The sequence below is a fragment of the Phascolarctos cinereus genome, unplaced genomic scaffold, assembly GCF_003287225.1.
Source record: "Phascolarctos cinereus isolate Bilbo 61053 unplaced genomic scaffold, phaCin_HiC Scaffold_7;HRSCAF=346, whole genome shotgun sequence".
NCBI lineage: Eukaryota > Metazoa > Chordata > Mammalia > Diprotodontia > Phascolarctidae > Phascolarctos > Phascolarctos cinereus.
In genome coordinates this window covers 155,594,782-155,615,940 of record NW_027556180.1, presented here as the reverse complement: position 1 = coordinate 155,615,940, position 21,159 = coordinate 155,594,782, and the positions used below count along the sequence as shown (strand labels likewise).

Here is a 21,159-nt window from a genome sequence, read left to right as displayed (position 1 = left end):
TGAATATAGTTCTCTAAATGGAATCCAGGTAGGGCAGTCATCACCACCTTCATTCTTTCATTCGGCCTATGCTCCTATGAATACAGCCTGATTTTGAATTCACACTGAGTTCAATAAGACTCCATTTAAACTCTCAGATCTTTTTCACACAAGTCATCGTTTGGTCTTTTCTCTGCACATCCTCTACTTGTAAAGTTGGCTTTCTGAACATGACTCAATAACAGAACCAGACAAAAATAAATAAATGTAGACTCTGTCTACTCTTTCAGGCCATCAAGAACTTTGGGGATCATGACTGTGCTCCAATATGTTAGCTATCTCTCTAAGTCTTATATCATCTGCAAGTTTGACAAGATTATCATTTATGTCTTCACCCAAGTCACTGACAAAAATGGTGAACACAAAAGAGCTAAGGACAGATTGCTGGTATTAATGATATTCCTTTTATAACTATTCTTTGGTTCTGATTATACAACCAGTTCCGAATCTACCTAACATGTCTATCTGGTCCATGAGGATGTAAGAAGATAATTTGTAAAAAAATATCACATTGATACTGATTTATATTTATCTATAGTAGGAGTTGGCCCTTTTTGTACGTGTGTCATGAACACTTTGGGTAATCTTGTGAGGCTTATGGACCCCTTTTCAGTATGTGTTTTAAGTTAATAAAAATACATGGCATTACTAACAAACCAATTTTGATGTATGCAATTAAGTTATCAAAATTTTAAAATTCATACACCTGGTGAAATCGGGCCTATGGACTCCAGGTTAAGAACCCTGATCTATGGGATACCTCTGATCTGTCAATCTCATGGTAACCATAAGGAATTCACATGTATCAGAAGCACAATTTTTTTCTTTTTCTTTCTTAAGGTAAATATGGCATGTTGAAAATACAGATTAGGTAAAGTGACTATATCCATTTCACAATTAAAGTCAAGAAATTATTCTAGATACCTGGTGAGGATAGGCATCACCTGATCCCATTTGTCTCTTGTTCTGGTCAAAAATAATCCAGAGTTGGCTGTCAAATTCTGATTCATATAATAATTCACAAAGCAGAGGACAACTTGGAGTAATTTCCCCACTCTTAGGCTACAAAAAAATATAAATATGATTTCTTCAAAAATAAAGTTAACCATTTAAAAACCCTCATAAAAGAATGCCTAAGATAATACTCCTAAAATTAAGCTTACAATAAACAAAAAAATGAAAAAAGCATTGTAGGATAAAATGAAATATGGGAAGAGGGAATGTCACAAAGTAAAACGCTCATTAGGCTAATACTTTACAAAAGATTAGACACGTCTCCATCATAAAAATTCCAACAAGGTAAAAATAAATACTATGAATAAATATTTATTTCAAATACAATAAGAGCAAAGAAATATGTGTTTATTCAACTTCATAAAGACACAGAAAGGGGGCAGCTAGGTGGTACAGTGGATAGGGCACCAGCCCTGGAGTCAGGAGGACCTGAGTGTTCAAATCCAGCCTCAGACACTTGGCATTTACTAGCTATGTGACCCTGGGCAAGTCACTTAACCCCATTGCTTAGGCCCCCTCCCCCCAAAAAAAACCCCAAAACAAACAAACATAAAGATACAGAAAATGAGAAGAAAGCACATGATTCTATCTTTAAAACACTTTCCTGAATTGATAAGACTGAAAAAAAAAAACCTTCAACTGAAAAATGTTTCATCAGTGATAGGCACAAATGACTGTCTTAAAAAAATGTTCAACTTTATCTCCTGTTTATATAAGAGATAAAAAAAAAATAAGCATCTACCATATATTAAGATACTCAGGTTCATTATCACTATAATAAAAGAAACCTCATAAATATCTAATTGCATACTGTACTTGATATAACAATATCTCAATGTGTGATTTTCTACAGAACCTTAAAGTCTGAGGCATGTTACATACTTGGTATATACCTTAGGCTGGCCTATAGAAAATAATGAGGGCTTACCTATTAGAACTTAAATAGCTATGAAGTGGTATAATGGGACATATTAAAGATGCTATTCTTTAACTTCATTATTTAATACTGGTAGACCTAATAATAGTTTTACAATAAAATTTCTAAAAATATTCAGTACCTTCAAATGGCAAATTTTACTTTGATATATTCAGTGCCAAACAACTCTGGTACTTAAATTACTGGACTACACCATTTTCTACTACTGTTCTGCCCTCTTTTTACACACCCCACACCTATAACAATTTTCTCACTTTTTTCTTCTTATGAAGTCTTTTCTGATCCCTTCCCAGAGAGAATCAACAGCTTTAATCCTTGATTCTCTCAAGCTACTCTGCTTGAACTCTCCTAGACACTTAACCATTTTACAACTTATACTTATTTGTACACATTAAATAACTGTTGTTTTTCCATATATATGGAAATATCTCCATATCATGCATATAAACAGTACCATACACACACACACACACACACACACACACACACACACTCTCTCTCTCTCTCTCTCTCTCTCTCTCTCTCTCTCTCTCTCTCAATAAATGCTTTGCTGGAAAAAAAAAAACCAAACCCTGAGGTGATAGCATATCCCTGCTAGCGCTTGTCCTGTATCTTCTCCTTTTTGTGGCTGACTTCCTTGAGAAGAGCATCTATAATCAATACTTCCATTTTATTTTTCTGGCTTACAACTTCATTGTTGAATTTAAAATGATCTCTCCAAAGTTACTAATGATCTCTTAATTATCAAATACATTGGCCTTTTCTCAATCCTTATCTTTCTTAACCCATAGACATCCTTTGATACTGTCAATAAACATGTTGTACTTAATACTTTCTTCTTTCCAGGTCTTCATGATACTAACCTCTCTTGTCTTTCCTACCTATATGACTGCTCCTTCTCAGTCTCCTTTGATGGAGCTTTGTCCAGGTCATGCCTGCTATCCGTGACTGTCTCTCAGGGCTCTGTCCTTTGTCCTCTTCTTTTCTCCTTATATACTATTTCACTTGGTGATCCATCTCATCAACTCCTACGAATTCAATTATCATCTCTATGCTGATCACTCTCAAATCTACTTGTCCAACCTTAACCTCTCTGCAGACCTTCAGTCTTGCATCTCTAACTTCCCTTCAGACATCCAGAACTAGAAATCTTACAGACATCTTAAATTCAAAATATCCGAAACAGAAAGGCTATGCTTCTCTTTTCTTCTAACTCTCCCCTCTTCCTAATTTCTCCACTGCTGTCAAGGATATACATCATCCTTGTAGACAAGTAAGCTTGCAACAGAAATGTCACCCTCAAATCTTCACTCTCACACCTCACATCCAATTAGTGGTCAAATCCTATCATTTCTACCTTTATAACATCTCTTGAATATAACCCCTTATCTCCTCTGACACTATAAATCACCTTAGTGAAGGCACTCATTCCACCTCACACCTGATCTACTGCAATAGCCTTTTGATTGATCTCTTTCCCTTGTGACTCTCTGCACTCCAGTCCATTCTCCACTCAGATGTCAATTTGTTCTTCCTGTTCTCCCTCTACCCTGTTCACGGCCAATCATTATTCATTAAGTCCAGTGGCTCCCTATTATATCCAGGATCAAATATGAAATCCTCTATTTGGCTTTCAAAGCCCTTCATAAACTGGTCCTTTCTTATACTTCTTACACCTTACACAGTCTTCAAATACCTTATTCCCTACTACTCGATGATGCAGTGACATCAGCTTCCTTACTTTTCCTCACACAAGATACTCCAAATCTCTACTCTTAAGAGTTTTCATTGGCTATTCCACTGCCTGGAACTCTGTCTCAGTTAAAAGCTAACTTTTTTCAAGAAGCCTTTCACAATCCTCTTTAAACTTAGTGCCCTACCTCTGAAATCACTCCCAATTATCATATCATATCCATCACATTCATATATAGTTCTTTGCATGTTGTCTCTTCCATTGGACCTTTTTTTAAAAAAAAATCTTTATCTACATCTCCAGTATTTAGAACAGAGTTTGACACCTACCAGGCACTTAATAAATGCTGGTTAACTAACAGGAATTATGGTGGTACTAATATACGTACTGTTTCCAGATGTTTTAGGGTAAATACTGTTGCTTATTTGTTCCAATTCTTATCTACCCTGACTTTTCAGTTATGATGATTCACACAAACAAGGCAAACTTAGAATAATACATATTTTGATTGTAAATATAAATTATATTTTTCTTTATGCAAATACTTACTTGATGAAAGTTATACGTCAAGACCATCTCATAAAGTTGACGATTATTTGGTAAAACATCTCTGGATCCTAAAGGTTTTGTTTTTGCACTTACTGGTCTGCAATTAGGGAATTATAGTTTTTTTTTTAAATAAAATAATATTCATGTAATTAAATAGTACTTTATATTTCTAAAACTGGAATGTGACATCTTAATTCTAACAGAAAAAATTAATAAATTTCCTTGTAAACATATTTAATATTCAAGTGAATCTCTGAATAACAAAGATTTTTAAATGCTCAAAAAAACCCCAACTAATTTGCTTCAACAGTAAATACCACCAGGGCAAGCTAGGTGGCACAGTGGATAGAGCACCAGCCTTAGAGTCAGGAGGACCTGAGTTCAAATCCAGCCTCAGACACATATCACTCACTAAGCTGTGTAACTCTGGGCAAGTTACTTAACCCCAACTGCCTCACCAAAAAACAAAACAAAACAAAAAAACCACCAACAACCAAAAAAAAAACCAAAAACAAAAACCAAATCCAGTAAATATAACCAAAGACCTGCACAGTACAGGGAGTTTGCCTAAAAGGATTACAGCTGTACCTTTAATACCCACATCAAGTATGTAAGAAGATTAATTTGGAAACACAGATAAGGTATTCTTTTTTTGTAAAAGTGATTAGAGAAAATATCAACTATAATATAAGAGTGACCCTTAAATCTTGTTGTGACATTCTGAAATCTAAAGTAAGCACCAAAGAAAGGGACAAACTTAAAAATATTTCGATTTTTTTTTAGATATTTAGACTACTGTAGGCAAAAATTCATTTCCTAAGTTTCAAAACTAATTAGTTCAAAACTAATTAACTATCCAGGTTTCAGAATATCATGTTTAGCAAAACAAAGACAGTGGAAAAAAATAAATTTTAGTTCCAGCTAAGTCTGATGATTCAAGTGTAATCAAATTGGATAAAATGAATAAGGAATCTAACTGAAGCCACAATACAAAGAATTTTTAAAATAAGACAACACTTAACATACAAAGTAATTCTTATTACATAAGAATAATAGTCAAGACACTAACAGTGTAGTAAGAGAATAAAGAAAAACAGTTCTCAGTACAGTATATAAATTGTATAAGTAAAATTAATTGTGAGGATCAACTACTTCCCTGAAATGCAGTTCAATTTATGGTATTCAGCCTTAAAATGCTGACATGTAGCAACTTGGACTGCTGAATATCTTATACAACTTCGACTTTATCATACTTTGTTGTCAATTCTAGGTTATACTTCTAGATATTTTGTATATCACCTGGAGATTTCTTCCCAGCATTAGATTACTTGTAATGTACTATGCCAATAGCGCCCATGCTGACATGAGTTAAGATCAGATTCATCTGAACAATAAAAATAAATAATACTTCCTTGTATTCACTATTGCTGTTTTTACACAGAGCTTTCACTCACTCTTTAATTTATCCTCATAGTTTAAGTGTGAGATAAATAGTTAGCATCCATTAATATATCTATGTTATAGATAGAGCTACTTGGGCATGGAAATACTAAATTACTGCTATATTTGTTTACTACTCAGAAATAATCTGAATCTTTTCAGTTGTCTCTTAAAGTAATCCAGGTCCACATTAATACAATTAAATATGGAAAAATTGTTCATTTTATCTAGTCATCGATATTTTCAGCATACAATAAAAAGGATAACTTCCTAAATACCAGGGATACCCAACTCATCAAACACAAAGTATTTCAAATGGGGTGCAAATAGAAAAAATAGCCATAGCTGTCTTGATTCGGTCTGGGGGTAGTTCTAACATTGGGAGTATGAGGGCATTCATAGGCTAAACTACTAAAGTTTTGGATAAGAGTAGTACCTCCCCACAAAAAGCTATTAATATTTATAGCTCACAGAAATACAATTAATACCGTAGAGTTTGGACCCAGCTCTTCAAAGTTATGCAGGGGGCAAGATCTTCATATTTCAAGGAAGACTGAACATCAAAACGGTTTATTCCTTCTGACGCATGCTACAGAAAAAGTAAGTTTTTTTTGAATTAGTTTCTATGTTAGCTTTAAAATGTTAACATCACTGGCTTCAAGGTAAGCGAATAAGCCTACAATTAAAGCATTACATACCCAACCATGCTTGAAATTAAACTAAAATTTTAAAGAAATACATCAGAATAACTTTTTAAGCTAACTAAAAAAAAAAATTTGAAATTGACAGAACCATGGTCACTTCTCCATTTTAAATGAATTATTTAAAATCTCTAATATGCAGGACGGATTCATTTCATAAATATCCAGAGTTTCTGTTTCTGCTCTGCTACTCTGCCCTAGCAGATTCTACCAGGCTGGTAGACCAATACACTTGTTATCTAAGATCAAGCTAATTAAATACAGAAAGGAGTATAACCCATACGTGGGCAATTTATTTATGACTGTCATGACAAGATATGACTTTACAATAAGAAGAATTCACATTTTTAAAAATGTAATGTGATTATACTTACAATGTTTAATTGAGAAGCAGTACAAACTATCCCATGGAAGGAAATTGTGTAATCAATATTGACATCACTAAGACTTGCCCACCACCGAGCAATACAAAATTCAATTGCCTTTCCACCCTGTGAATGAAAAAATGAATCACAAATATTTAATTGCTTTCCCTAATTCTCTTATATCACCCTAAGTTTCAGGATATCAATATTCAATGTTATCAGACGTATGAAAATATTTCAAAGAAGAAAATACAATAGACTGGAAGAGACTAAATTATAGATAGCTAAGAAAATGCTATAATCATGAAGCAAGGACGGCAAATTCCCCACAAATACAGAAAAGTAACCATAACCAAATTTTTACTTTAATTCCCCCTCAACCAAGATCAAATAAGACTGTTTCCCATCATCTTTCCTTAATAGTTACTACATGTTTACAAAGCTACTTTTCTACAATGCTAGATACATTCCACAATGCTAAGTACAACCCTAGTCAGAGTCTGGTATGATGCAAGTTTATCATTGATGCTCTTTTGTTTTGCTATTTACAATACTTTCATGAAATTGCTAATGTGAAATTCATATATTTTAATTTTTAAATTACAATAGGCTACAACTATTTATGAAAGAAAAATGTTTAGGAAAAAAAATAGACCTGTTTAATATTCCCTCCATGAATAATTAAATAAGTACCCAAAACAATTATACAGCAATTTCACCAAAGCCAGTAATCTAAGGAGATGCCAGTAAATTATCTACTAAATTTTTTTTCTGATATAAACCAGAAAAAACTGAAAAATGCTTGAGATTCATAATGGGAAGAAAGAAATTAGAGAAATTCAGAATGTGTGCAGCATTGATGGCATCTGACTAGTTACACAAACACCTTTAATGCATCAAGATTATTCAAAACCACAAACTATAAAAATCCCCCATATTCCTAGATTCTATTTTAACATCCTAAAACACCAAGTCCAAAATTCAAATAAATCTCAGATACTTTACAGAAAAACTGATAGAAAGAAGCATAGGGAAAAAATTGCCTGTTAGATATATGGATAAGGAAAGAATCCATGACCAAAAATAAGACAGAGAGGTTCATGGTAGGTAAAATGGTTAATTCTGATTACATAAGATTTAAAAAAAAACCACACAACAACAACAAAAAAACCCAACGCAGCCAAAATTAGAAATTGGGAGGGAAAAAAAAAACCAAAAAGACCTTTGCAGCAAATTTTTCCAATAAAGGTCTAAGTTCTCAACTACATAAAAAACTGATCCAAATTTATAAAAGTAGTAGCCTTTTTCCAACTGATAAATGGTCAAAGGATATGACCAGGCAGTTCTCAGATGAAGAAGTCAAAGCTGTTAATAGTCACATGAAAAAATGCTGTAAATCGCTAATAATTAGAAATATACAAATTAAAAGAATTCTTAAGGTACCACCTCATACTCAACAGATTGGTTAACATGGCAAAACAGGAAAATGACAAATGCTGGAGGGGATGTGAGAAAATAGATACACTAATGTACAGTTGGTAGAGCTGTGAACTAGTTAAACCATGCTGAAGAACAATGTGAAACTATATGCCCAAAGGGCTATAAAACTCTGCATACCCTTTGACCCAGCAATACTGCTAGTAGGTCTATGCCAGAAGGAGGTTCAAAACAAAACAAAACAGAAAAAGAAAAGGATCCATATGTAAAAAAAAATATATTTCTAACAGCTCTTTTTGTGGTGGCAAAGAATTAGAAACAAAAGGGATGCCCATCAATTGGGGAATAGGTAAACAAGTTAAAGCACATGATTGTGATGGAATACTACTGCGCTGTAAAGAATAATGAAAGGAATGGTTTTAGAAAAACTTGGCAAGACATATATGAACTGATGCAGAATGAACAGAAACTGAAGAAAAATTTATACAATAACCACAATATTATAAAGATAATTAACTGTGAAAGATTTAGCTGATCTGACCAATACAATGAATGACACATCACATCTCTAAAGGACTTATGATGTAAAATGCTGTTTTTACATCCATACAGATGAACTCCAAATAGAGTTCAAATAGAGAGCTGATGGTTTCCAGAGTGCAGACTGAAACATGTTTTTTTCTTCCCTTCTCTTTATTCCACCCTCCCCACCTTTTTTTGGGGAAACATGGCTAATATGGAAATGTTTTGCGTGAATTCATATGTATAATGAGTATCATATTTCTTGCCTTATTAATGGGAGTGAAAGGGGATGTAGGGAAGGATATAATTCGTAACTGAAAATAAAAATAAATTTTTTTAAAAATGGAATTGGTATCATGTAAATTAAAGAATGAAAAATTATTTATTAAATACTTACAAGATGGTACATTCTAATGAGAGAGTAAAACACATAAAAAGGAGGTAGAAGTAATGGGAGACACAGTAGCATGGTTTGGAAGCGATATACAAGCATGGGAAGTGAAAACTTATCTTTCCAAACCCAGATTGTCAAGGTCAGCGTACAGGTTTGGGGCAGAGGAAGGAGGAAGATGCCTAGAGTACAAGTGGATGGCTAGCAAATCTTAATGGTTGAGAATTTAAAGGGAAATAATGAAAAAAAATTTGCAAGAAAAACAAAAGACTGACATTGTTAAATTTCACATTTCTTGTTCTTCCTTGCATACCCATCTACCATCACCTTGCCTTTGCACTGCTGATCCACCCCACGCCTAGTATGTTCTTTTCCTCTTCTTACTTTCTATGGCTTCTTTCAATACTGTTCAAATCTCACCTTCTACAGCAGGATTTTCCTAGTAATTCCCAGCTGCTAGGGCCTTCCCTTCTGAAATATATTTTCTCCTCTAGCAGGGCCTCATTACTTACATACAGTTTCCTTCATTGGAATGTGAGCTACCTGAGGGCAGGTACTGTTTTGCTTTTCTTTATATCAATACCTGGCACATGGTAAATGCTTGTTGAAAAAGCCTTAGTCTTCAAAATTATTAGGTATTAATTAAAAAATAGAAAAGAACACTAGGGGAAAGAACTGACAAGTTATCTCTTAAAAATAAACACAGCGTCCAATAACCTGAGAACACAAACCCCAGACTTCCTCTTTGACAAGAGCTTCTGGGAAAAGTGAAGAGCAAATGAACAGAAAATGGTCTTACATTACATACTGCAATAAGCTTCAGAGGTCCAAGCAAAATAAATACAAAAGGTTACCTCAAAAAAAATGGGGGGGATGAATAAAAGTTCCTTCAAGATCAAAGATTAGGTGGAAAATTCATAAAACGGGATAAAAAATTCATCAAAGACAAACTAGACAATTTGCAAATGGTAATTTTTACATGAGTAAAAACAATGCAAATTGAGTAAGAGACATCAAATGAGGAAAAAAAGTCTTTGAATAAAGTATCACTAAAAATCTTTAATTATTAATTAATTTAAAAACCTGAAATTGTAGATAAATAGCGATTTGAGCACAAATAAACAAAATCAAAAGTCATCTCCCAATCAATAGGTGACAAAATGATGTGAAGTTATCAAAAAGAATCATAAAAATGCTCAAAATTATTAATAAAAGAAATGCAGATTTTAAAATTCAAAATGTCATTATCATTCAGAAAAAATAGCAAAGATGTTTTTAAAAATGGAAACAGCACTGAAAGAGAAGCACACTAACTCTTCAGTATTGGTGGAGCTTTGAAGCAGTGCAACCATTCTGGAAAACGGTTTGATACTACTTCAGAAAAGTTACTAAACTGCTCATACACAGTGAACCCAACAATGGGCATATAACCTAAAAAGGTCAAAGACAGAAAGGATTCATACATATCAAAATATTCACAGTACATTTTATACCAGAAAACTGAGAGGCAGTAGGATATAGCAGATTAAGAGCTGGCCTTGAAGCCAGAAGACCTGAGTTCAAGTCCTTCTGACATACACAGGCTGTGAAATCCTAAAACTTTATGCTGCAGAAAAGGTAATGACTATCTGGAACTTCTCTAAAGAAACGAAATCCCAGTCCTTATCTAGTCCCTTAATCCTAGTGCCAAACGGTATCAGACAAAGTTGTTGTGCTGGATAGTTTTCCTTGACTGTTTTTTATGACAATAGTGGATTCTACTGAAGGTGCAAGAAGGGACATCATGAAATATTTGTGATATAAAAACAAAAGGCATCAATAAAAGAGAACAAAAAGGATACTTACTAGCTAAGTGAGAATATAAGCAAGTCACTTAAACTCCTGAGAGTTCAGTCCCTTCATTTATAGAGACGATAATGGGCACAGTCTACCTTACAAGGTTTTTACGGGAAAGTTTTTGGTAAATTTTAAGCCATTACATGATTTTGTTTACTACCAAAACTCCACACAACAGAAAAGCTTTATAGTAGTTCAAAATATTATATCAACTTACTAAAACAGGAAATGCTTCCGTTACAGTTCCTTTCTCTGGAAGAGAAGAAAACTTATAGAATTCATGACTTCGATATGCTCTTTGCTTCACAAGCTGTACAGCATGAAGAACAAACTTGGCTGACACATCAGATGAACATGAACATACTGTAACTTCTAAAGTAAGAGAAAAGATTGATCTTTAAGTATAATGTTAAACATTAATATGAACTTGAAATGGATCTGTAATAATGGCAATAAGAATAATGATTTTTTGGCTACAAGATTATTGAGGTATGAAATTGTACATCTAGAAAAAATTCTCATCTTTTCTACAAGATAGTTAGCCAGGATTTGTAGAAAAAGCTAAAAGCCAAAGTAAAGGGGCTTATATTGGGTAATTAACAGTAAGCTTTGGTAGTATCAAGCTTGGGACAATGGCCATAAAACTATAATACAACCACAGATGTACACACTGTTTTTCTTCATGCACATATGCTATGAACCTACCTTACACTTTCAAACATAAAATTCAACCCACTCTATTTTTGGCTACCAATAGCACTCAAAGACATAACTAAATTCCTTCCCTTTCATTATTCTTCCACGTTACCTAATACCCTTAATCTTGTCACCATCCACAAGTTTGCCATTCCAATGATTTTTTAATTGCCACATGTACTAATCTCCTCTTGATGTTCAGCCTTCTTGAGCTCTTTCTCTGCAACTTTTAACATGATTTCTCTTTTTTCCTGAATATTCACCTCTTCACTCTTCCTCCTAGCTTCTGTACTTGCCTGATCACTCCTCAGTCTCCTTTTTTGGATCTTCATCTAGATCACTCCCACTAACTATGGATATCACCCAATGCTCTGTCCTAGTCCATCTTCTCTTTTTCTTTATACTAATTCACTTGGTGATCTTATCAGCTCCCATAGGTTCATTTACCATCAATGCAGATATTTCTCATATCTAGCTATGCAATGTCTATGTAATGTCTCTCATGACCTCCAAGACATATTGAACACAGTGTTTCTAAAACAGAACTTATAGGGGGCAGCTAAGTGGCACAGTGGATAGAGCACTGGCCCTGGAGTCAGGAGGACCTGAGTTCAAATACGGCCTCAGACACTTGACACTTACTAGATGTGTAACCTTGGGCAAGTCACTTAACCCTATTGCCTACCAAAAAAAAAGAAAAAGAAAAAAAAGAAAAAAAGTGGAATTCATTATCTTTCCCCATCAAATCTTCCCCTCTTCCCAGCTTCCCTATTACTGTCGAGAATACTACCATCTCCTTAGTCACCCAGGCTATAATACTTATTCTTACTACTATATGTTAATTAATACTTAATATTACTTAATATGGAGAAAAATAAATTTCTTTCTAAGAATATACATAGTTTATGTGCTTACAGAATTGATTCATTAAAAACACATTCCAAAGTAATAAGTTTGCAATGCTTTTTGAATGAATATGTGTACTATTTTCCTATTGTTTGCTTAATGAAAACAAAAACATGTCTTCACGTCAAAACAAAACAGTGTTGTTTTCTTTTTTTATAGTCTAATTAATGAAACAGGGACACAATACATGTAAAATTTTAGTAAAAACCAACATTTTCTTTTCACTTACCAGCCCAAGTTGCCCCCTCTGGAACTTCAATAAAATGCCTTCGGATTTGGCCAGGTTTAAAATGCACATCTGTAAAGGCTAGGTCATAATGTGATGATTCATTTACTCTGAAAAAAATTTAAATTAATACATGTGAAGGTAGTTAAAAAAACATATGGCTAACATTCAATAAGCATCAGTGGGATGAACTGAATACTTTGATTCTTTAAAATCTTAAACCCTATTTTTCTTTAATGTTTAAATAGTTTTCATGTAGAAAATAACTTTTATATCTACTTGTATCTGGAATCACCATCTATAATACTGAATGACAGATCTTTCCAAAGGAATGTAATATTCAGCAAAGAACAACATAAGCAATATGAGGATCTTGGACAGAATATTACCTGGATCACTCCTGAACTGTCTTAATAATTATGAGGGTGGCCCTTTGGAATCAATAATCACCACATACTACTCCAGATGAAATAACATTCAATTAACAACATGAACGGCTTAATTTATTCTTTAGATCTCTCCTCATGGCCATCATGTGTGGTTAGTAAAGTAGTTGTGCCTTTCATATTGTCCCATCCATTTAAGTAACAGTAAGAGAAAAATAAAATATTTTTATGTCTTCCTTGTAAACAATGAAGCACATGAAACATTTAAGCCAAAGGTCTAATTCATGTCACAGGTCCAATTGGACACTGTGTAAATTCAAACTTATACTTAAAGATAGGACTGAGTACTCTAAAATCATATTTATACTTCTAGTGAGTACCACAACATTCAGTACTTAATCAAATTGTTTAATGCATATCCATTTAGCACTCAACTACATGCAGTAAGAGTCACATCCAAATCTCTAGTTCAAATAATACATGGTTGATTTAGGACTTTGAAATTTCTTCACAGCACAAGTTTACATTCATAATCTCAGTTTGTTCTCCAAACAACCCTATATGGCAGAAAGACCAAGAATCAGCAATTCAATTCAATTCTATATAACAAATAACTGAGAAGCAGTATTGCCTTGGAGTCAGGGCTTGGCACTGGGTAGGCACTACAAGGTATACAAAGATAAGTAAGATCATACTTATTATCAAGGAGCTTATAATCTTGTAGGAAGGCTGAGACAAGTACACAAATGACTATAATATAAAATAGGGAGAGATCCTAGCTTATTATCAAGGAGGAAGAAAGGAAAAGTTTTATGGAAAAAAAAATGGCACTGGATCTGAGCCTTGGTTTCATCAAACCTTTTGCAATCTGGCTTCTGTTACTATCACCCGAGTACAAAGGTTCTTAACCCAGGGTCTGTAAACTTGTTTTTTAATTTTTCCATAACTATTTCAATATAAGGATTTGGCTTTTAATCCTATGTATTTTATTTTATGCATTTAAAAACATTATTCTGAGACTGCCAAAGGGGTTCATTACACACAAAAAGTTAACTCCTGTAAGTGAAATTGCTCTCTTGAATGTCACCAATGGTCTCCCAAATGCTAAATACAATGACTTCTTATCAGTCTTCAATTCATCTTTTCTGAAACATTTAACATTGCTACATTGCTTATTATCTGTTCTCTCTTTTGTTATATTCTCATCTTTTGGCTGCTGAGATACTGCTTCCTCCTGGTTCAATTTCTACCTCTCAGTTAATTCCCACTTAGTCTCCTTCTTTACTTCAACTGAATGTGGAGGAATAAGAATAATGGAAAAGTGAAAGGTAATGCATATGTTTTGATATTTTTAACTCAAGTATAAAAACTGATATTTATCTCTATTGAATTTTCCATGAACAGATTCAGTTCACTGCTAATTATCTCTCTGGATTTTGAATTTGTTAGCTATCTCACCCTAGCTTTGTGTAACTGAAAAATCTGTCAAAATAGGAATTTTTTTCTATTATCAATTCATATTTTATCTCCCTTGAACAGAGAGGGGCTCACATCAGAAGATCTTCATATTCTTAGCCAATTCACCTGCTAAAGAAAGAACAGTACTGGAAAAGTGGGAAGATTAAGAAAGCTTTGGGACACCATGGCAGGATAAGGAATCCATAAGTATGGACAGCTAGGTGGCACAGTGGATAGAATACCAGGTCTGAAGTCAGGAAAACTCTTCTTTATGAGTTCAAATCTAGCCTCAGACACTTACTAGCTGTGTGACCTGTGCAAATTACTTAGCCCTGTTTGCCTCAGATGCTCATCTGTCAAATGAGCTGAAGAAGGAATGGCAAACCACTCCAGTATCTTTACCAAGAAAACCCAAAATGGGGCCATGAAGTTGGACACGACTGAAAAGATACAATAACAACAACAAAATAACATCCATCAGCATATATAAAAAAAAAAATTTACTGAGCACCAACAAGGTAACTGAACATCAGCTGAGGCTTGGGTAACACAAATTTAATTAAATCCAACTCAGATCTTACTATTACTACAACTTAGGTCTCCTAATTCAACATTCACAAATGGCCATCTATTTAAATCTCCACTTGAATGCTAGATTTACAGAAAGTCCACTGCTTTGGGAAGCTGGATCAGTGTCTCCAGTTTTTAAAGATTTTTGCTTCCTTCCCACTATCATCATATGTCCATTGTAAAATCCACGATCATCACTCACCTAAGGACATTAAACTGTTATCTAGTCTAGTGCCTAAGCTTTGAGAATCTAGACAGAGACAGGGGAACCTGTTGCATGAAGGTCTTTTGTAATTGTCAATGTCACTCAACCTGGAATATGATTTCTGTAACAGTGTGGATATGTGCTATGCTGCCTACTGATATTTCCTAGTGACTTGTGCCCTTGGAAAGAAAAGGAGTTCTCCACCTCTGGTCTAGACTGTGAACTTGATACATGAGGGGAGCAGTGGAGTACCCACCCCACTTTTTTACTGCCTTTCTAATCTCTATCCATGGTTCCAATACATTGCCTCCTCTTCCGCCATACACATACCTCCCACTGTAAAAAATGGAGTTTAACCAGTGGTACAGGGATTTTTATACGCTGCTTGGGTCAAAAGGAATTGTCTGCATTCACCTGCCTCCATGACATCACTTCTCAGTCTCATACTGTTATATGCTAGGATGAATGGAGAATACAATGTATATTCAATCTTCAGCTGTTTCTTCTCTCTGGGGCATACTTCTGAGATGATATTGCCAGATTAGAAAGCTAGATTTTTTAGGTTTTCAGAAAATATGCAAGTTTCTATAAAACATTTCTATGTTTAAGACCAGATATTCTCCCTGTTGTAGCAATTTTGCTAACAACAGTTCGCAGCTATTTCAACCATTACTTGTTTAAATCTTTAAGCTGAAGGTATTTTAGGAAAGGACACAGAACAGAAACAGTCTTTGTTATTACTGTAAATGCTTTAATGGCATACAAATAAATATATTACTTTTATTTTGAAAAATGATCAGACACTGCCTTTGTGCGTTTGCTGCCTGTGGCAATCTTTCTAAAGACCATCACACAGAAAATAATGTACGTTAATATTATATAATTTACCTCTGTTGTTTTACAGTTGTGATAGATCAGAATGATTTTATTTTGTGTGCTTTTTATTAAAAAATTAATACACTAAAGAAAATCTTGCTGACGGGATTGTAATGTACCCATGTAAACTCATTTACTTTTGAATGTCTTTCTATATCTCTAAACCTTTTGTTAAATAAGATTAAAAATTTTTTAAATGGATGTTGGATTTACACACCATCTTCTGAGGTAACTGACGTCTGCAAATGGATAATTTCATTCATTCTAAATTGATTCTCATTGGTTTCCATTTTAGGTGGCAATTTTTTTTCACCTCATGCCCTCATTCTGGGTATTGGTTTTATTTGAGGTCTAGGACAACGGATCTAAACAGACTTTTGTGACTTTCCTTTAACAACACTTACCAGCTCAGAAACAAGATCACGGAAAACATATTATATGAGGAGATAATTAAGGTAGCAAATCATTAGAATAACTTGCTTGAAGCCAAAGAGCTAATAAACTATTATAGCTGGAAGAAACCTTTAAGATCACCTGGTGACCTTTATTTTGCAGATGTCTAAGGTCACATTATAGTTAGTAGAATTAGAAAAGAGAACCTAAGTCTTCTGGTTTTAATACAGTGTTCAAATCTAAGGCCCTGGTAAACTTTAGATTAGAACTCAGTTCTCCTGGATCCAACACTTTTTCTATGATACCACATTACTTCAATAACCAACAAACATTCCACATAAGTTCAAACATAACATCCTTTAATATACTATATATACTCACTTGGCTGATATGATGACAGTTACTGGAATTCTGAACAGTGGGCCGGCTTTAGGTGATGATGTATCATAACCACATACCTTTAAAAAAAAATTGTTAACATTAGTTACTACACAGTTCTACTGTAAAATAAAACCAATTATTAAAATGCAGACGTAGAATAAATTGATCCATATTTACATTTCAGGAACTTAAAAAATACCTAACATGTATGACAGAAACAAAGGTATATTTGTCTTACTTACAGATACTTAGATAAATTTTGAACAAATTAAATGTCTTTTTAATTCTCCGGTTTGGGGGATATTTTTAAAAAGGCATAAAACCTCTGTGATCTGTTTACAATACTGATAAACAATTTAGCTACATTTTGAACCATACAAATATACAGAATTAAGATCTCATTAATTCACATAAATTCTGTATTTAAAAGAAGAGTAGGGATAAGGAATGGATTTGTGATTTCACAGGCATCAGAAATACCTAGAGAAGCAAACTCCACCTATCAAGGTAGGTCTGCACCTTCTCTGCAAATTATAGTCTTAGAGAGTTACTCAGAGCACTGAGAGATTAAGTAATTTGCCCAGGGTTACTGAGTTAGTATGTGTCAGAGGCAGTACGTATTCAGTCTTTCAGGCTCTAAGGAGAGTCTTCTGTCTACTATGCCATGCTATCTCATTTAAAAAGGAATGAAGCTTAATTATTCTGTATTAAATACTAGCAAGTTGTTGCTACGCAGATTTGCAGTAGTAACAATTTCTGTGTTAAATGTCTAAAAATGGTGCCACCCTACACACAACAATTTTATAGCGTTTATTACAGTACAAAGGCAAGCTTCATTTTTGTTGTTGTTGCTGAGCTGTTCTGTTGTGTCTGACTCTACATGACTCCATAGACTTCCTTCCATGGGGTTTTCCTGGCAAAGATACTGGAGCGGTTTTCCATTTTCTTCTCCAGTGTGTCCCCATTTTTACAGATAGGAACTGAGGCAAACAGGCATTAACTGATTGCCCAGGTTCACACAGTCAGTAAATGTTTCAAGTTGGATTTGAACTCAGATCCTCCTAACTCCAGACCTGGTGCTCTATCCACTATACCACCTAAAGCTTCATTCTACCCATGTTTCAAGCATGAAAAATTTCAAATTGGAGGGAAGTCTAAAAGATACTTTATTGTAATTAAAAAGAAATAGCATCGTGCCCTATAAATTTAATTTTTAACTGAATATCAACGTGGTATAATTAGTAGCTAAATCAGGCAAGTTATAAGACTATTTCCTAGAAACAATAATTACTTTGGAGTTTTTCAATTAAATATAAAAAAGTAGAAAGAATAGGGAAAATTTATAGAGAACTTTTAAAAAAAATACCTCTGTAAAATGTAGTCCTTCTCTCAGGCCCCGAGGATCTACTCGTATATTTACATGTCTACACTGATTCATAAGCTCTAGATGAGTAGGGCACTGAACCCATGATGAATTTGAAGTTAAAGCTAAGTGAAGCTGAAGAGATATTCTTTCAGAATTATCTGCCATTAAAAAAAGAAAAAGCTACATATCAATATTTTCTCATTTATTTTAAACAAACAATCTAATACCTGCTGATAGATTTTTAAATAATTATTGCAAATAACTTCATACATTGGGTAATGTGCTGTATGAATATTTAACTCATCTACAACTGAGACAGTATATACATTTTTATTCTAGCATACATGAAGGGAAAACCTGTCAATCTCCAAGGCTGCTCAATTTCTCGTTCGTTAAAAGAAGTTTCCTGGGGTGGAGCCAAGATGGCAGAGTGAAAGCAGTGACTTCCTTGAGCTCTCCCCCAAACCCCTCCAAATACCTGTAAAAAATGGCTCTACACAAATTCTAAAGCAGCAGAACCCACAAAAAGACAGAGTAAAACAAATTTCCAGCTCAAGATAACCCGGATGGTTGATCAGAAAAGTATACCACGCCAGGCTGGGAGTGGAGCGCAGTGCAGCGGGGGCACAGGCCACAGCGAACCTGAAGCAGGCCTCAGAGGACTGAACTGTGGGCAGCTGTAGTGGTTTCCAGACTTCTCAACCCATGAAAGCCAAAGACAACTGAGAAGGTCAGTGGAAAAAGACTGTTTCTGCAGTGCTGAGAGAGGAGCACTGGGTCTCAGTTCCTGTGTCCAGAGATTGTGGCCCCGGGGGCGGCAGCTGCCTCCTGAGCTTCCCGCCCACAGACTGAGGGGGAATCCAGTGGCTGATCACAGGGGGATTGCAGGGATCTCCTTGCCAGCATTGAGGCAGGAATCTCTTGCTTTGCCCGTGCTTGGATCCAGGTCACAGTTCTGGGCGTTGGTCCTGGGGTGAGAAGGAACACTGGAGTAGTGGAGCTTATAGTGGCTGTGAAGAGAAAACCCTCCTCACAGTTCCAGGACAGAAAGGAGTGCTTATGGTCACTAATAGACCACAACATAGGCCAAGAAAGGAGTAAACACCTCACTCCTTATCATACCACCTTAGAAGAACTGAAAATTTTCAGGTCCCTACAAGTACCTCTGAAAACAGCTGTACAAACCCCTGAAGCTTGGGACAGTACATTCTCCACATTGGAAGCAGACTCTTACCTTAACAAAGACTTTAAAACTCAAGTAATTGGCTGGGATCATGAACAAGCAGCACAAAAAGAGCCAGACTGTATTATCTTACTTTGGTGAAAAAGAAGATAAAAATATACAACCAGAAGAAGACAACAAAGCAAAGCTTCTACATCCAAAGCCTCCAAGAAAAATATGAATCAGTCCCAGGCCTTGGAAGAGCTCAAAAGGGATTTTGAGAAGCAAGTAAGGGAAGTAGAGGAAAAACTGGGAAGAGAAATGAGAGTGATGCAAGAAAATCATGAAAACCCAACTCAACAGCTTGCTAAGGGAGTCCCCAAAAAATACTAAAGAAAATAACACCTTAAAAAATAGCCCAACCCAAATGGCAAAAGAGGTCCAAAAAGCCAATGAGGAGAAAAATGCCCTAAAAAAAAAATTGGCCAAATGGAAAAGGAAGTCCAAAAGCTTACTGAAGAAAATACTTCCTTAAAAATTAGAATAGAGCAGTTGGAAGCTAGTGACTTTATGAGAAATCAAGACACTATAAAACAAATCCAAAAGAATGAAAAAATAGAAGATAATGTGAAATATCTCACTGGAAAAACAACTGACCTGAAAAAATAGATCCAGGAGAGAGAACTTAAAAATTATTGGACTATCTGAAAGCCATGATCAAAAAAAGAGCCTAGACATCATCTTTCAAGAAATTATCAAGAGATCCCCAAAGGAAAACTCCCAGGAATGTTGTACCCAAATTCCAGAATTTCCAGGTCAAGGAGAAAATATTACAAGCTGCCAAAAAGAAACAATTCAAGTATTGTGGAAACACAAGATTTAGCAGCTTCTACATTAAAGGACCGCAGGGCATGGAATATAATTTTCCGGAAGGCAAAGGAGATAGGATTACAACCAAGAATCACCTACCCAGCAAAACTGAGTATAATCCTTCAGGGGAAAAAATGGTCATTCAGTGAAATGGAGGACTTTCAAGCATTCTTGATGAAAAGAGCAGAGCTGAATAGAAAATCTGACTTTCAAATACAAAACTCAAGTGGAACATGAAGAGGTAAACAGGAAAAGAGAAATCATAAGAGACTTACTAAGGCTGAACTGTTTACATTTCTGCATGAAAAGATGATATTTATAACTCATGAGACCTTTGTCAGTATTAGGGTAGTTGGAGGGAAAAAATTATATGTATAGATAGATAGATAGATAGAGGGCACAAGGTGAGTTGAAGTTTAAGGGGTCAAATCTGGAGAATAAAATGAAGGGATGAGAGAGGATTATACTGGGAGAAGAAGAAAGGGAGAGGGAGAATGGGGTAAATTATCTCACAAAAAAACAGAAAAGAAAAGGCTCTTACAGTGGAGGGGAAATGGGGGAAGGTGAGAGGGAATGAGTGAATCTTATTCTCATCAGATTTGGCTTAAGGAGAGAATATCATACACATTCAATTGGGTATGGAAATCTGTCTTACCCTACAGGAAAATATGGGGGGAAAGGGACCAGAGAGAAGGTAGATGACAGGGAGGAGGGAAGATTGGGAAAGGGGGTAATCAGAA

The 21,159-nt window shown here is 34.9% G+C and overlaps 1 protein-coding gene across 6 annotated transcripts in view; it reads right to left on the bottom strand.

The window, feature by feature from the left end:
• Nucleotides 1–21,159, bottom strand: part of TPP2 (tripeptidyl peptidase 2) — an 88,927-nt gene that overhangs the window by 24,876 nt on the left and 42,892 nt on the right. For all 6 annotated transcript variants that reach the window (XM_020964006.2, XM_020964005.2, XM_020964001.2 and 3 more), the window contains 8 exons: nucleotides 18,388–18,545; nucleotides 17,022–17,098; nucleotides 12,756–12,862; nucleotides 11,142–11,296; nucleotides 6,748–6,864; nucleotides 6,161–6,261; nucleotides 4,233–4,329; nucleotides 964–1,101 (listed from right to left, as the gene is read on the bottom strand). In XM_020964006.2, the coding sequence (XP_020819665.1) occupies nucleotides 964–1,101; nucleotides 4,233–4,329; nucleotides 6,161–6,261; nucleotides 6,748–6,864; nucleotides 11,142–11,296; nucleotides 12,756–12,862; nucleotides 17,022–17,098; nucleotides 18,388–18,545 (950 nt within the window). The remainder of the gene's footprint in view (nucleotides 1–963; nucleotides 1,102–4,232; nucleotides 4,330–6,160; nucleotides 6,262–6,747; nucleotides 6,865–11,141; nucleotides 11,297–12,755; nucleotides 12,863–17,021; nucleotides 17,099–18,387; nucleotides 18,546–21,159) is intronic.